General features: G+C 44.5%; 1 protein-coding gene across 1 annotated transcript in view; it reads right to left on the bottom strand.

Annotated features, from left to right (window-relative positions):
- Window positions 1-1,412: 1,412 nt before the first annotated feature.
- tns1a (tensin 1a) overlaps window positions 1,413-17,717 on the bottom strand; it is a gene marked incomplete at both ends in the record, with an annotated part of 239,012 nt that continues 222,707 nt past the window's right edge. Inside the window, 14 exons of the mRNA XM_083634038.1 lie at window positions 1,413-1,542; window positions 1,781-1,810; window positions 1,902-1,970; window positions 3,392-3,560; window positions 4,039-4,065; window positions 5,779-5,850; window positions 6,166-6,243; window positions 6,387-6,482; window positions 7,549-7,677; window positions 7,831-7,917; window positions 8,443-8,978; window positions 10,130-10,211; window positions 10,728-10,754; window positions 12,737-12,811. Of these exons, the coding sequence (XP_083490164.1) occupies window positions 1,413-1,542; window positions 1,781-1,810; window positions 1,902-1,970; window positions 3,392-3,560; window positions 4,039-4,065; window positions 5,779-5,850; window positions 6,166-6,243; window positions 6,387-6,482; window positions 7,549-7,677; window positions 7,831-7,917; window positions 8,443-8,978; window positions 10,130-10,211; window positions 10,728-10,754; window positions 12,737-12,811 (1,607 nt within the window). The remainder of the gene's footprint in view (window positions 1,543-1,780; window positions 1,811-1,901; window positions 1,971-3,391; window positions 3,561-4,038; window positions 4,066-5,778; window positions 5,851-6,165; window positions 6,244-6,386; window positions 6,483-7,548; window positions 7,678-7,830; window positions 7,918-8,442; window positions 8,979-10,129; window positions 10,212-10,727; window positions 10,755-12,736; window positions 12,812-17,717) is intronic.

Consider the following 17,717-nt stretch of genomic DNA (forward strand, 5'->3'; position numbering starts at 1 on the left):
TGAAAGGTAACCCTGGCTCAAATGAACAAAAACAGTAAAAATATTGCATCTCACCACCATGTGACTACTTCAACAATGGGTTGTCTACTTCTTTTTAGGACTCTGAGAAGAGTACAAAAATGTTGTCTATTTCATGCAGTCTTTGACAAGTCATACAACCTCAGTGTACTTGTCTAAAGGTTTAAGTCATTTTTAGCACACAGCATAGAATGTTTTGGGTGATGTTGAACGTAGCTATGAGGGAAGGGGTGCATTTGGGACTACAACATGCAGAAAGAACAGTGCATAGGTCCAGGTCATGGGGCCAGTCCCTGGCATTTTCCAGTGTGTTTCAGTGGCAGCGTCTATGAACAGATCCACTACTGCAAGCAGTTGGTGATGGGCGAGTCTATGTGACGCTGGGGGCAGGGTCCAAGCCTGACTGAATGGCGCCATCTTGTGGACAGGACGTCCCTCTCTGCCATGGCAAAAAAACACCAATCAGGAGCCCTCTCGGATTGCAGGCGATCATAATCCACATTCGTTCCAGAAACAGTTAGCGAGTTTTGGGGAGCGAGCAATCAGGCTTGGACCCGAGGCTGAGGTGATAGTAGTGCGGTGACCTTAGTGTGGCGTTTGATGAGTCTGGTCTGGAGTTTACTGTAGATCAGTCGTTTTCACTGCAGAGCCCTTTCCAACACACAACAGGCCCAGAAATGACCACTCTAAGGATTTTACAAATGACTTCTGTGGAAGGTAGAAGAACCAAGCTTAAAGTTCAAGCTAACATGCATAAGGTCTTCAGACACTGTTTTGCTAAAAGCCATCAAGGCCAACTTTTTTTTCTCCTGAAGACACCAGTTCAAGAAGAAAGCACATTTCTTTTCTTTTTTTTGTTCAACATTTCATCTTTTGAAAAGAGAGAAAAAATAATGGCTTAAGAGACTACCTCATTCTTGCACTTGTTTTGCAACTACCTTTGGTAAATCAATCCAAAAAAAATAAAAATAAATCCTTATGAGTCCTTACTTGTTCCCCCACTGAACTTTGCTTTACTCTAGTCTTTAGCTAGCGTATTCCTCTGGTACAGGTTACCCTGTGAATCATTTTTCTCCTTTCAACAGCCTCCAAGTTTGTCACGTTCACAACTCCACACCGCACGTCCTCTGGCACCAGTCTGGATCCACACCAAATCCTTCAAACGGAGACTTTTTCGACAAAAAGACCAAAGTCAAGACAAACCAGCAACGCAGAATACAAAAGAAAAAAGAAAAAAAGAAGAGTTGAAAGGAAACAGAAACAAACTACAACCAACGTGGAACAGAAATGGGGGGGAAAGAGAGAGAGAGAGGACATCATCGAGTCCTGGTGAAAAAGACACCAATGAAGAGGGGAATTATCAAAATGGCCGCTGCCATTCAGACGCTGGCGTTTCATCGCTTCATCATTTTGAGGACAAAGCTGACGATGGCTGAGGCGGGCTGATCTGGGTCCAGCTCAGCGAACAGGTGGCTGACATTGTCTGTTGTGCTTCCTTGTTTCCGTGCAACAAATCCAAAAAGCCTGGTGAGAAAAACAACCTGCTTTTAGTATGCATCAGGGATTATGTCAACAATGTTATTATCTGCAATAATGTCAGTATGAGCAACTGGGGCAAAAATGCTAAATAGATAAAGGCAATCAAGATGCAGCCTTGCACTAGCCTATGTGTGGATTTGTGCATCTTTCTTGTACTTGGGGAATTTCCACGTGGGATCAATTTGATCCCATCTATCTGTACAATTCCAATTTCTAAACTTACTTCACTGAGCCGCCTCCTTCTTTGCCCCATCTATGGAGAGAAAAAAGGCAAGGAATGTATTTAAATTAAAGTAAACCTGCAGTTGTTTTTTGTTTGGTTTAGTCCTTTAATTCAGACTTACTTTCTATCCTGGGGATCAATATCACAGTAGGTTACCGTGTTGATGGGATAATGCCGCCTGAAGAAAATCCTGTGGTGAGAAAAATCATGGTATCAACAAAGTGAGTGAGTGTATGGCATGCGTTGTGTTTACGGGTAAATATGTGTACATCTGTGTGCGTGTGTGTGTGTGTGTGTGTGTGTGTGTGTGTGTGTGTACAAACCATGGGAGAGAGAAAGAGAGCGAGTGCTCTGAGAGAGTGTTTGCAGGCGTATCATGGTCAAATCTTGCCAGAACCTAGAGAACCAGCTGCACAGTACCTTCAACACCTACCTTTGAAATCTGGACTGCAGCTGAAATACAGTATGCTCATGTGTTTACGCGTTCGAGGATATCAACACTCCATAATAATCTACTTTGTGACATCTGCATGCCTGTCCTGGAAAATAACTGGCTTTGGGAATGGTTCGCTCCACTTGCCAAGACACTTTTCTGATGTCCTACTTTGATCACAATGTTCACCTAGGCAAGTGCAAGCAATATGAAAGCATATACTGTACAGCAGAACCATTTTTTTTTATTCTAAGGTGCTTAATTATTATTATTTGTCTTTGCGATGAATCTTTTGATTCAGAGCATTCTGTTTGCAGTACTCACTTTTGTCCACTTGAAGGATCTGTTCACCACACAATGCATTCCACAGCATTACAATTGGCTTATATCTATCCAGACAAATAAATAAATAAGGATAAACTAGAGACCATCTTGCGATGGGATCACACCAGCCGGGACTTAAAACGAATGTAGGCCAGGGGCGTAAAGTGGGGCAATGTGGGGGGACCGGCCCCCTTGCTTGGATCATGGCCATTTTCAAACTCGGCCTACATTTTGACGTCAACTACACACCTGTGTAGTTTCGTGACTGCAGTTTGCATGGTTTTGACGCTATCGTGTTAGCAAAATCTGTCCACATCAGACAGACAGAGACCTACAGATAAACACCTGACAAAGTACTCAAACCCGCCTCTGAGGTAGGTGTCTCTAGGAGCACATTTTGCCTTGATGACTCACACACGGACTCACAAGGTGAAAACAATACCAGCCACACGCTGACGCGGCTGCTAATTACACACAAGGACATCAAAACTTTCCTTAGCATCTTGGCAAGCTTGGTGAAGCACTCTTGAGTATATTTGACAATGCTGTTATTTATCCTGGTGGTTGGCTGTTTTTCAAGCCAGGTGCTGCAGACATCCTCTAACATGTAAATGCATGAATGGATACAAAATAAATCTAGTGTAGTGCAGGTGTAGCGCAGGCATCATTTACACTGAGCCACGTGAATGTTACGATACACCTAAATGAAAGACATGACACCAGATTTACATGTACTGTACACCTACAGTACACTATGTGTGTCTAATCAGATCTTGCAGGTCTTGGTCACAGCCAAGTACTGGTTCTCTCTAGACTATTGTAAGTCGTGGACATCACAGCACATGTCTACTCACTTCCTCTGACTGTCAGTGAGGGTGATGCCCTGTGTGGACACCTTGAAGTGGACGGTGGTTGCAGCAGGCAGGGGGTTGTTTCCCAGCGTCTGGCTGATGGCCTTGGCGATGGCCTGGGGCCCGGTGAGGGACTCCATGTCCACAGAGTTGATGTACAGAACGTTGCACGCTACAAGGAAATAAGAGTCAGTCACTGTTAGAAGCTGTTGGACCAGAGGTGATGTGCATGCAGTAACATGGGCTGAGGGGAGTTGCAGTGAGGAGGCTTTCACAAGCCTACAATGATGTTGTACGTTTAGGATATTCCCATGCGCTGCACTGTAGCTAGCTAGCGTGCAAAATACAATGTGGAAATGAAGTTAAACAGTTGTTAATACTTCAAGAATACATTCTCAAGGTTTGACTAAGTGAATGCATCACTCTCAATACACATGCATTTGTTTTCCACGGAAAACTGTTTTTCCTTCAAGATAAAATCTAAATGGCTTTGAGATGCAAGTGGAAAAAAGGAGGCGTAACGGCAACTCATAGAAGAAAAGAGGAAAAAAGGAAAGCATTGTTTCTGTTAGAGCAGGCATCAAAACATTCACATTCTGTCAAAGTCAAGACTTTCAATGTCAGATGAGATGCAGCAAACCAGTATTTACCATGGGCTTCCTCAGGAACCTTCTGAGCTACTGCAATGTAAGGTGACAGTGTGTGAACAGATACACTGGGAACTGGTTTCATTAAGTACCAGATACCTCCTTATCTATTTGTAAAATTAGAATTACTTATACACACTGTTTTCATAGATAGTTAATTGGCATTTTGTATTAAATATGCTTTGTGGTTCAACTACAGTATACTGCATGTAGGGAAGAACTGAATTATTGGGACCAATGCAGGATAAATGCAATGGCAATGACTGTAGCTGATTGAACTACCGGTATTTTGGACTGACAATCCTCCAATCAGTGACAACCTGCCAATCTGGGGAGAGCCGTAGCTAGCACATGCTTCCTCCGATACGATACGACAATGTGCAGTCGCCAGCCGGTCCTTTTCACCTGACAGCGAGAAGTTTCACCGGCAGGACGTAGCACGTGGGAGGATCACGCTATTCCCCCCAGTTCCCCTCCCCCCGAACAGGCGCCCACGACCGACCAAAGGAGGCGCTAGTGCAGCAGCCAGGACACACACCCTTAAGCCCAATTTATGCTTTGTCTGCCGACACTTTTGAAACGGTCGCCGACAGAAATGAGGACTTGAGTCGACACTTTCAAGTGTCGGCGAGCAGTGTCTGCTACCTAGTGAAATGTCTAGTGTCGCTGACTACGTCACGATGTGTCATGCAAGTCTGATTGGCTATATAGACGGCACGCGCTTGACTTCCTTGTTTTGGTTTTCACTCGATTGAAATGAATTAACGTGTCCCCGCTATTTTTATCAGCCTGTCCTTGATGTATGACTTCGTGAAAATCACATTGTCAAAGTCTAGTAACAAAAAGACAAAAAAAAACATATAGACAAGTAACAGTATATGTACAAATATAGACAGAGTGTACAAATAAACATATAAACATATAGACAAGTAACAGCATATGAACAAATATAGACAGAATATACAGATATACACAGAATTGAAGTGCTACACTACTACTAAACTGAAAGGGTAGTGTGTGTGTGTGTGTGTGTGTGTGTGTGTGTGTGTGTGTGTGTGTGTGTGTGTGTGTGTGTGTGTGTGTGTGTGTGTGTGTGTGTGTGTGTGTGTAAGTGTGTGTGTGTGTGTGTGTGAGAGAGATCCGGAGCTAATCAACAGGTACAGCGGTCAACAAAGAGTTGATTGAGTTTCTGTTTGAAGATGGAAAGTGATGTCAGGGTTGTGAGTTTGAGGGTGCTTTGGAGTGCGTTCCAATCGTTTGCGGCTGCAAAGCGGAAGGAGGTGCGGCTGCAGCCAAGTACATTACATCTTGCCTCCGAGGTGGTTTCACTGTGCGTTCCCTCTCTTCTCTTGGCTGTCTGCTTATAGCGTTCGAGTGTCACGTGACCGTTAAACCGAGGCGAACATTCACTGAAGTATAAATGCAACACCATGAGCAACACTTTCTTTTTCGTCTGCGACCATGTGCTGAGTGACACTTTCTCTAAGTATAAATTAAGCTTTAATCCGGCTTCCCACCCACAGACACGGCCAATTGTGCCAAGCCGAAGGTAACACAGGGGCTCGAACCTACGACCCTTGTGTAGGTAGGTAGACAGGGAATCTCCCGCGTCCGCTACACTACCCAGGTACCCCGCGCACCTGATTTAGTGTGATTGTAAATGCTTGATCCAAAACATGAACTGGATCTGCTCTAAGAATGCATGAATCTGTTTGCTTTTCAACGTGTTCTCCTCAACCTCACCTGCTCCTTGCTTGAGAAGTTCAACAACTGGATCAGTGGGTGTGGCCAGTTCCAGGGCTTCCTCATTTGGGTCTGTGAGTGACAGAATAGAATAGAATAGATTAGCGCTTTACTGTCCAATCAGGATGGAAAAAAGGTAACTTATTTGGATAGTCCCGCTGGTTCTCAACCTTTTTACACCAAGTACCACCTCAAAAATGACCACCATATGAAAGTATGAGAGGGAGGGAGCCCCGCGTACCACCGGTTGACAACCACTGGGATAGTCCAATGATGATACTCAAATATCAGTGCCACTATAGAATTCCAATTGCAATGAACTTATGGGGGAACAGGGAGATGTGACTGAAAAGAAGAGAAAGGAATGAAGAGGAACGTAACTCTGACCTTTGGTGGGGATCATCAGCTTACAGGGCAGAGCCAGGGGAGTCATGGAGTGTTGATACACCAGGGCAGACAGACAACCTACACACACACACACACACACACACACACACAAGCACGCACAAAGTTATGCCATTTAAAATGGATTCCTTTCATACCAAACGAAAAGCTGATCTACAAACTAGACGGTTTGTGGTAGAAAAAAGCCAACACTGTAAACTGACCAAAGTAGGGTTCGTTGGGGCAACCCTTCAGACGCACGCCTTTGGGACTGGTCTCAATCAGGAAGTGCCTCACCAGCTCGTTAGTGATGTCACCAACTGGCAAAGGAAGCAACAGTGTCATGAGTACCCTGGAAATATTTTGATCACATTCACCTAATCTTAGCCGCCAATACCATCATATATCATATCATATCATATCATATCATACTGTATATCATATCATATCATATCATATTAGCACCATTTCTATTACTACTACTATGACTACATCTACTACAACTGATAAATACCAATCATCATCATCACCTTCATCTTCATCATCCTTACAAGGAAACAGTAAACATGTTTTCCCCAGTTCTCTTCTGGGTCAATCAATCAGTAACAAATATGTCACCTTGTTTAGGTCTATGTACGGTAATATTGAAAATGCCAGAACAGTGTTGAGAGGGATGCATTTCAAGTTTAGCTAAAAGCTGATCAGCAGGTCCCCCAAACCCCCCCCCAACCGAGGAGGCACTAGTGCAGCGCCCGGGACACATACCCTTAATCCGACTTCCCACCCACAGACACGGCCAATTGTGCCTGTATGGACGCTAGGGGTGTCACGATACACTCAGTTCACGATACTATACGATACACGATATTGGGTTCACGATAACGATACGTAATTGAGGGGGCATCCTCCACGCTAATTTGAGTAATTTCACCATTTTCATCCTCCGTGTCTGTAACATCCCTCGTCTGTTCAAACAAAGCAATGAAAAGGAGAGCGAGCATGCAATCAGATGCAGATCAGTGCCACCATGTTCAGCTTCTTTTTCTCGCGATATGAGATTTCATCTCAACGATACATATTGTCACGTTTTGATATCGCGATATATTGTGGGACGATATATTGTGACATCCCTAATGGACGCCCAACCAAGCCGGAGGTAAAACACGGGCTCGAATCTGTGACCCTCATGTTGGTAGGCAGGGAATCTACGACTGCACTACCCAGACACCCTTACACAGATAATTCTATCCACAAACACATAGCTGTGCAGTAAGCGAACATGTCGAAACATGTCGAAACAACTCTTGAAAGTTGAAAGCGACAAACCTATAATGGCTTTTACTTTCACGCCAGCAAAAACATTTCTCATTTTCTTTTCTTTTGTACCTTTCTTGTTCTGCTGGACGGTGGGTGGCGGGCAGGCCACCTTCATGGCCAGACCGTAGGCCCCGCGGAAGGAATGGCTGTCCCTTATGACAAAGGCCCCGGGCTCCCTGTCCTTCAACAGGTTGATGGCTGGAAGGAGAACTCAGAATCAACTGGCAAAGCAAATGGCTTCTTATTTTACACTCACACTTTGACATCCATACATTCATAGGGGGTGGGGGGGTCTGGGTCAGAGGGGGTGGGGTGGTCTGGGGGTTGGGGGCGGCAGGTTGCTGCTCTCACCTTGCTCTCTGGAGATGTCCGGCTTGTACCAGTACTTGGAGGTGTCCTGGACAAACTTGACATTCATTTTAATGTCTGGATAGCCATCTGTATGGAGGGAAGCGACACCGAATATGATTACTGTTGAAGACCAGTAACTAAATACATTAACTCAAGTACTGAAGTATTTCCATTTTGTGAGACTTTCGACCTTTCTTCCACAGTAGGAAATAGCCTACTGTACTTTTTCCTCCATGACATTATGTGACTGCATTAGTAACATACCATAAGGTCACAAAAATGTTACATTGTTTAAACTCTCCAACAGTATATGGAGCAGTTAGACAGACAATATTAAAATAAAAAGACGTTAATGCATCAGTAATTTAACACCAATTTAACATTTAAATGAGTACTTTTGATACTAAAGTACATTTTACTGCAAATACTGCTACATTTACTTGAAGTAAAGGATTTAAGTACTTTTTCCCTCACTGTCGAGGACACACACATTGGATGAGCTAAAAAGCATCTCTCAGCTCTGGTTGACACAGATGAACACACACTTTTCATTTGAAATCAGTCTTTCGGTCTCGGTCTCCCCCCTTTCTCTCGTCTCTTCCTGGCTCTCACCATATATGGAGAACTTGGAGAGGTCTGGCAGTGTGTGTGTGCCAGTCACGCTTGGAGGGCTTCCGTTGGGCCTCTCAGGGTCTCCGCCGGGCGTGAAGTGCCTCTTCTCTGGTAGCTGTGGGGAGACAGGGAAGGCGGGCGTGGCGGGTGGCTGGGCACTCCCCTGGCGAGATGCGGGCCCCGGGTTGTCGGGCGTGCCGTGCCCGCTGGCCATCGGGCGACGCCCCATCAGAGGGCTGGGAGGCACGGCCGCTGCGCCTGCCGTTTTGGGGTTTCGGCCGATAAGAGGGCTGGAGGGGACGTTGGCAGGGGGAGGGTGTCTCGCCAGTGCCGGGCTGGTTTGGCTGGCCAGGCGGCGCTGGAGGGCGGGGCTGGGTGGGGTGTTGGTGGCCACCGTGCGGTGGAGCGTGTTGGGGCTGCCGGGGACCGTGTGCACCCCCATGATGTTGACCTGGGAGCCTTCGGGGGACGGGGGTCTGTGAGAGTAGGCGGGGGCGGGGCTGTGCTGGGCGCCGTCGGAGGAACCGATCCTCCTGCTGCAGGCACATGAGACACATCAGAGTGAAGGGTTTGTTTCATCTCAATTTGCTTATGCTCTTTGCATCAAACATTAACAGCTGGATGGGGAAGTGGAGATTGTGGGAAAACTTGTTTCTTCAGCAATAAATTCAGATCATTAAAGTGAGTACATTACTATTACTTATGATGGGCAACAAATAATTCAGGAAGCTATTTGTTTGAATGTTCAACACTACAACAGGACACAAAGTTTGAATTAGCTTTTCCAACGTTGCCATAAATGATTCCCATATATATATATATGTATATATATAACTTTCTTTGCAGCGTGTTTTATCCATAATGTATATTATACATTTTTTATTGTAGTGAAAATGATACCATAAACGGACAATCACAAGAGCACAAAAAGTAGTTTCTGACCCATCTCACCCAGCCAATCACCTGTTCCAACTGTTGCCCTCTGGACGGGCTACAGATCCATTTCCACCAAAACAACCCGATTCAAAAACTGTTTTTTCCCCACTGCCATCAGGTTTCTGAACTCCACTCACCTCTGAAGTCTCATTGTATACCTCTCCAGCAATGTATATGTTGAATGTTCTGTATTTACAGTATGTTGCCATATGTCTGTCTATGTACTGTAATGTCTTATGCTGACACAATATTCATGTCCTATAACAATTGCTGTACCGAAAGCAAGTTCTGCCGACTTTGTTGTGCAGTCCTTAATAAATGAGTCTGAATCTGAATCTGAATAAAGTTACAGGTCACATTCTTTCAAAACAGATGTCTGAAGACTGAGTGGCACTATAGAGTATACATTTGCTGCAACATGCTTTACTAAAGGAGCTCTGTAGTACAACAAACTACTGATCCGCTTTGGAGGTCTGGTGCTACTCAACAAACTGATCAGCTTTGGAAGTCTGGTGCTACTCAACAAACTACTGATGAGCTTTGGAGGTCTGGTGCTACTCAACAAACTGATCAGCTTTGGAGGTCTGGTGCTACTCAACAAACTACTGATGAGCTTTGGAGGTCTGGTGCTACTCAACAAACTGATCAGCTTTGGAGGTCTGGTGCTACTCAACAAACTACTGATGAGCTTTGGAGGTCTAGTGCTACTCAACAAACTACTGATGAGCTTTGGAGGTCTGGTGCTACTCACCCATCAGGACTGTGGATGGGGCTACTGGAGGAGAGGGGAGGATTGAATGGCTGTGCTCTTGAGTCCACAAAACCATGGGTATCTGAGGGGAAAGAAGACACACACACACACACACACACACACACACACACACACACAGCGCCATCTTGGTCAGACTTAGGGCTAATGTACATCGCCTAAGGAACAGGCTGAGAAACAGATCCACACTTATGTAATCTGTCAGACTATACGGGATCCGACAAAAATACAACAGGTGCGTCATTTTTCCGTATCGCATGTATCGCCCATCAATTAAGATGGGCGAGAGTCGATACGGTAGTTTTGCCGGATCCGCAACGCAGCCGTAACACCCTGTAAGGCTCTCAACATCTTAACATTGCCCCAAACCAAATGGGATGCAATTACAGGGTGTTGACCCAAAGAAAGAAAACAAGAAAAACATTCAGTGAAAAGCTAGAAACTCTTCTAGGATCTCTTCTGGGATGCAGGTTTTAAAGGGGCTACAGTTGGTTGCAGTGTAACACAACAAAAGGTAAAAACAAAACAAAAACAAATAATTGCAATATCATTACTGTGACGTGCATTGAAATGCCCTTACCTTGCTCTCCATCACTAGAATCAGAGTCTGACAGCAGAAGAAGACAGAAAGCGAGAGAAGAAGAAGGTGGAGGAGGAGATAGGATGTGTGGAAGAAGACAAGACAGGGAAGACACATTTGAGTGCAAAGCAAGAACTGGAGGGTGTGAAAGCTTCCGAAAGGGTGAGATCAAACTTAGCTGAAAGTACTATGAGTGAATACAGTGTTGAGCATGGGGAGCAGAGGGCCTCGAATCCTTAACCAACACACGTTTATGTAAGGGATAATGTATTGTGAGCCGGTGATTACTGGCGAAATAATGACCGACAGGTGAACGATTGAGCCCGACGCGCAGCGGAGGGCTTAATCATTCACCTGAAGGTCATTATTTCCAGTAATCACCGGCTCACTATACATTATCCCGCTTAGAACACGGCCTACAACTAAATCATTCAATAATCTGACAAAAATAATTATTCAAATAGATTTTTTAATAGCGTTTTCAACGACAAAGCGGTTTCATTCGTAATTGGCACACAAGACACCACAGCTGCAACTGGTTGGCCTAATTAGTAGTGTTTGCTGACAAAAGGCTCTTATCAACTGATTAATCCAGGTGTGGCAGAGCAGCGGTCGGTTGTTGAGAAATAATGACCGGTGAATCTTGTTGATTGACCAATCAGAATCGAGTATTCAAGAGAGCCGTGTTCTAAAGGATGCCATGCTCTACCCATTGAGCTACAGAAAGCCAGCCTTGGGCTCTTATCTGGAGGTTAATTTACTATGCATTATCTCCATAGACATGACAGAAAATCATGCTAAAAACAGGTTTAAGCTTTGTAACATCAGCTTGTAAGAAAAAAGAAAAAGAAAACGAAAAACAAGGCACGGGTACCTAAGATTTTAAAAAAATTTAAGAGGGAAAGCACTGCTTTTCCAGGCACGGTTCTATGGGAATCCAAGAGCATGCATTGTACCCTCAGTTTAATATTTTGCACACACAGTTGACATTTGAATCCGCGGCTGATATTACAGTATTTCAGAGGCTGTAGTGGGCCTCATTTCTAAAGCTAGAGTGAGGATCCTGGTATCATATGAAACTAGAAGACCTAATGCATCTAGTGGTGCCAATCATGTTAACCTAGCTTGTTGGAAAGGGGGCTAAATAACGTTCAAAATTTAGGCTAAATTTTGGTGAGGGAAAAACTGGCATAGCCATTTTCAAAGGGGTCTCACCTCAGGATATCTGAATGAGAATGGGTTCTATGGGTACCCACGTGTCTCTCCTTTACAGACACACCCACTTTATGCTAATCCCATATAGTTTTTTGGCAAACCCATGCAGGTTTTTCTGCATGCAGTGTAAATGTATTATTTTGGCATATTCTATTTGAATATTTCTGCATACTGGAGTCCCTAAACAGTCTTGGAATTGCATAAATTGCATGACTGGAAAGCTGAGACTCTTGCTGAGAGTCAATGATCCCAATTGTATTAATTCATGTGGGATGTTAGTCCCCACAGTATCCATTTCATTGTAGTGAGACCATTTTTCAAAACTTGACCTCATCTGTTCATCGGGGACCACGCTCGGGACCCGTAACACCTACACCTGGAACCTGCATGCGATTATCCCATACAGCAGTGTGAGTGATGTCATAGATCCCCCCCTCATTTTATATAGTGATACTAAATAATATAATAGTATAGTGATATGATTTGTAATGAGTGTTGCCAGTTTGCCACTGTCTTCTCTGTCATCTCTACAAAAAACAAACAAACAACATTATGTCAGATGTTATTTGTGGTTTCATGGTAACTTCGTCAATCGGTGGGAACTCTTTAAAGCAAGTTTAGCTAGTGTAGTACTTCGCAAGAAACGTGGGAATAATGTGTTTGTGTGTGCATGTGTGCGTGTGTGTGTATGTGTGCGTGTGTGTGTGTGTGTGTGTGTGTGTGTGCGTGTGTGTGTGTGTGTGTGTGTGTGTGTGTGTGTGTGTGTGTGTGTGTGCGTCCGCGTGTACACTGACCTGATCCACATTGTTGGTGTGGCTTCAGGCCCAGTGCTGAAAGCGGAGTCTTGGCCAAGCCAGGAGGAGAGCGAGCTAGAGAGAGAGACAGAGAGAGAGAGACAGAGAGAGCAGGGGGAGAGGGATGGAGGGAGAGAGAGGGGGGAAGAGAGAGAGATCAAACAAGAAACAGAGAGAAAAGGAGAAATAGAGGGACAGGAGAATAAATAAATATTTGTATGGAAGAAATCTACTGTAGCAAACGTAATGGTTACAGGTTACACTTAATGGTGACAGTGGAGATGAGAAACCATGCAAGAATTTGGAATAACCATGCAACACATCTTCACATTACAGTAACACATTACAGCAACACCAACACGATACTACATGAACTACTGCTACATCCAGAGATAACCAATTATACAGGAGAGGAAAAATAAAGAATCCAAGTCAACTATGTGTCACATAGCTTGGTGATTTTCATCTTTAAACAAAACATTTGAAAAAGACGTACCACTCATGATATTAGATATTCAAGTATTATTCCCATAACCATTTTACACATTGTGCTGATGCTCTTATATGGAGACATTTACAAGTACACAATAGATGTACCAAATGTATCTAGAATAAAAATGTTTAATTGATTATTTATAAGACCCATGGAGGAAAGGTAGTGCCCCCCCCCCCCCCCCCCCAGGTTTTTCATTGTTCTACTGCTAAATATCATATCCTCATCTAAATAAAACAAAATCATTTGACTCTACTACATCTTTGTTTTTCTTGTTTGCTCCCATAAAGTGTAAGAGAGGGATTTACTTGCAAAACTGAAATGTAAGCCTGTTATGATGCTGGAGCTGTAGCCGGGAGCCATCCATGCAACAACAGATATACAGTACAGTATGTATTCATGGCAATGTAGAGAGATTTACAGCACGGTACGACCCAAACAATGACCAAGTTACATTATGGTTGGATGAGTCAACAACACTGGATTCAAGTTGATGATGGGTCATATTAGTTTTGCTGTGCGCGAAGAGCTTTTTCCAAAATGAGATGCCCACCGCCTGACAAAATGACATCTACTCTGACAAACGATATTTTTAAATGATAGCAGCTAACTTAAAGGATAACACTGGTGGTGACCGGTGTTTAATGTATTTTTCCATGTCAGGCCAACCAGCAGCAGAACAAACAGTAACGTTAGTAGCTTCAGGCTGTGGCAAATACATTGACGGGTTTAGACTGTTCATGGGTAAAATTATAGGAAAAAATACACCGGTGAAATCCTTTAAGTTCTTACTTTACGAAACACTTTTTACCCATTAGATCCTCTATATCTTATACTGATAAATCATCTTCAGCTAATGACTCTTGACCAAAATGGACATCTAGCACTTTGGAAATGCTTCAACGCTTACCAAAGAATCCAAATACATGATAAGGAATCAGCCATGCCCCTTTAAGGTGGCATGGAGAGGGGTCATAGGAGGGGTCATGGGGGTCATATGAAGGTTTGAGCCACACAAGAGATCATTACCGCAACAGCTGTGAGTTCAGCACTGACTGCAGGAGAGGAGGGGGGTTTAAAATCCCAACAATGCCTTACATTGTTATTGGAAGTTAACCACAAGGACACCAATGTTACCAATATTCAGCGACAGTAAATAGTCCACGTTTCTGTGTTAGATTGTGTTAGCAAGGGAATAACGTTCATAGGTGATTTTGGAGCTGACCACTTAAGAATTTACTTTATTGAATTATAGGACGAATCAGCGTGACGTCACTGCCACCCAAAAATGCATAACCCCCCACGGCAGTTAACTAGTATGAGTTGTGCCAAACAAACGTTAATATCTCAAAAACTATACATCACATCGCTTATATTTTACATTCTGAGTGAGAGCAGAATTAGCTCAACAGTTTGATGTATATATGCATGTCGTGTTAAATTTGTGTGAACTGTCATGAACTGTGTGTGTGTGTGTGTGTGTGTGTGTGTGTGTGTGTGTGTGTGTGTGTGCGCACACATACTGTATGGTGTGTGTATATATGCCATTTGCCATTTCCTTAATGGGGGAAAAGAAAAAAGAAAATAAGAAGAAAGATAAATGAGCTAATGTGTAAAAAGGTAGCCAGTCTAAGTAACATCCCATGTGTCTCCAGTCCTATTTACATGTCCTTCCTCAATTTGTTTTGGAGGGTGTGACAAGCTATTTCCCCTTGTTATTCACAACGTGCTGCTTGCCGTCAAGTCATGTAAAATATGGAAATGTTTTTTCCAAGTGTCAAATGCAAAATTGTATTTGGTTCAGCAAGACACTGCAATTCCTCTTGAGGATGGGCTCTGCTAACCTGACCCTGCTAGACGGGTAGTGCCCCCATCTGGCTGTGTCACTTTAGGGTTCTGCTAACCTGACCCTGCTAGATGGGTAGTGCCCCCATCTGGTTGTGTCACTTTAGGGTTCTGCTAACCTGACCCTGCTAGATGGGTAGTGCCCCCATCTGGTTGTGTCACTTTAGGGTTCTGCTAACCTGACCCTGCTAGATGGGTAGTGCCCCCATCTGGCTGTGTCACTTTAGGGTTCTGCTAACCTGACCCTGCTAGATGGGTAGTGCCCCCATCTGGTTGTGTCACTTTAGGGTTCTGCTAACCTGACCCTGCTAGACGGGTAGTGCCCCCATCTGGTTGTGTCACTTTAGGGTTCTGCTAACCTGACCCTGCTAGACGGGTAGTGCCCCCATCTGGTTGTGTCACTTTAGGGTTCTGCTAACCTGACCCTGCTAGATGGGTAGTGCCCCCATCTGGTTGTGTCACTTTAGGGTTCTGCTAACCTGACCCTGCTAGATGGGTAGTGCCCCCATCTGGCTGTGTCACTTTAGGGCTCTGCTTGCCCCTGAGTCTTTACAGCATTCATGAACAGTTGTCATGAACGGTGAGCTATAGAGACCAAAACCATTTTTTAACCATTTTTAAACATGTTTATTTCTGCTGTAAAGTTGGGGATTTTAACATGGGAGTCTCTGGCAAATTACTAGCTTTTGCAGCCAGTCTCAAGTGGCCATTTGAGGAACGACAGTTTTTGGCACTTCCGCGTTGGCGGAGGTTGCCGCTGGGTTTTGGGAGCAAGTAACTAGGTATCGCAGTGGTTCCCAACCTTGGGGTCGTGACCCCAAGTGAGATACCTGATATCGGTTTGTTTTTGGGGGGTCGCAACCTGAAAATGTTGAGAACTGCTGGAACTGAAAGGCAGCAGCTGTGTGTCTTCTTGACCCCACAACACTGAGATGGTTCAGAAGGATGGATGAATCAGAAAGAGACAAGACCCACCCCTATGGAAATACTTACTGGGCTGAGACCAAACAGAAATCGTCACAAACTCCAGTGTATATACTGAGAAGACTCCTTTGCCTCGTCAGATGTTCCTTCAGTTCATCAACACAAGACCATGATGGATCAAACCCTCCTCCGCGCCCTGCTCCTCCTGAGTGCATCCGGGACGTTTGGCAAGTATGTGTATGTGGAGGAGAAGATGAACTGGCACCAAGCTCAGAACTACTGTCGACTGCATCACACGGACCTGGCTCCCATCGGTACTGAACATGACTTTGTGCGACTTCACCAGCTCGTCGAATGGATCGATTGGTCGTGGATAGGACTGTACAAAGATCTGGACACCATTACATGGAAGTGGTCCGGAGGGGGCAATGTGTCCCGTTTCTTCTGGGCGCGCGGGGAGCCTCAGAACAGGTCGCTGAAGGACTATGGCGTGATTCGCAGAACCGCGTGGTACGATACCCACAAGCCCTACTTAATTCCTTTCTTCTGCTTCCGGGTGACTGTGGTGAGGGAGACCAAGACTTGGGAGGAGGCTTTGCAGCACTGCAGGGAGCAGCACCGCGATCTGGCCAGCCTGGCGTCGGAGACCGAGACGCTGCTGGCGCAGAAGGAGATGGGCGAAGCTCCGACTACGAGCCGTGTCTGGACCGGTCTGCGTTTCCTGGGCGGGCGCTGGCTGTGGGTGGACGGGCAACTTCTGGAGTACGAGGCCTGGGGGGAGGAGGGGAGGCCTCGCTGTCCTGGTACCGAGCTCCGATGTGGGACCTTGCAGGAGAGGGGAGGGTTGCAAACTAATGGTACGGGACCAATGCATGGAGAAGCTAAGGTGTGGGTGTGGGAGGCCCGTAACTGTGAGGAGAAACTCCATTTTATTTGCAACTGAGATAGTTTACCTTAGCAAACTCTTTTGAAAGAGGGCTAGGTTGTGTTTTACTTGGTATTTATCAGTTTATCTGCAGGTACTGGTTTTGCTTGTTTTTTTATTGGCTTGTCTCCTTTTTTGTGAAGTGATTTTTTTTTACACGTTTTAGTTTTACCTCAACTAGTTTTATCGCACCAGTTTGTTTCTGTGTTAAACACTGTACAATTAAACTGGGAATAAACTACAAACTAAAATGGTGTATTTGTTATTTTGTTTTTGTTATATTTTGTGTTCTTTTTTTGACCAAGTTTTTTCCCCTCTGATTCCCAATCATCATTTGCACACACCTGCAGGTATTGTTGTTTGCTGTCAAGTCATGTAAAACGTGGAAAGTTCTTTTGTGTCTTGCTCACCCAAATGCAAAATTTTAGAACATATTTGAATATTTTGAATTTGCTTGATCAATACACTTTGCATTGCTTCTTGAAGGTGTGCTCTACCTGTCCCTGAGTCTTGACAGCATGTTTTAATACAGGGGGATTCCCAAACGTTTACATGCCAATGACCCCATATAGATACATGTTAGCTTACAGACCACCATATGTTGTCCTATTGACCCCCATATGAGGGGATTTTGTATAGAATTGTACACCTCAATACAGTTTTACAAAGTACAGTCATATTTGTCAAATCCATCTGACACACAAGTGGGGGTGGGGTCACATTTGACAGTGTGTGTGTGTGTGTGTGTGTGTGTGTGTGTGTGTGTGTGTGTGTGTGTGTGTGTGTGTGTGTGT

Source organism: Poromitra crassiceps (genome assembly GCF_964638095.1).
Source record: "Poromitra crassiceps genome assembly, chromosome: 3".
In the NCBI taxonomy this organism is placed as follows: domain Eukaryota; kingdom Metazoa; phylum Chordata; class Actinopteri; order Beryciformes; family Melamphaidae; genus Poromitra; species Poromitra crassiceps.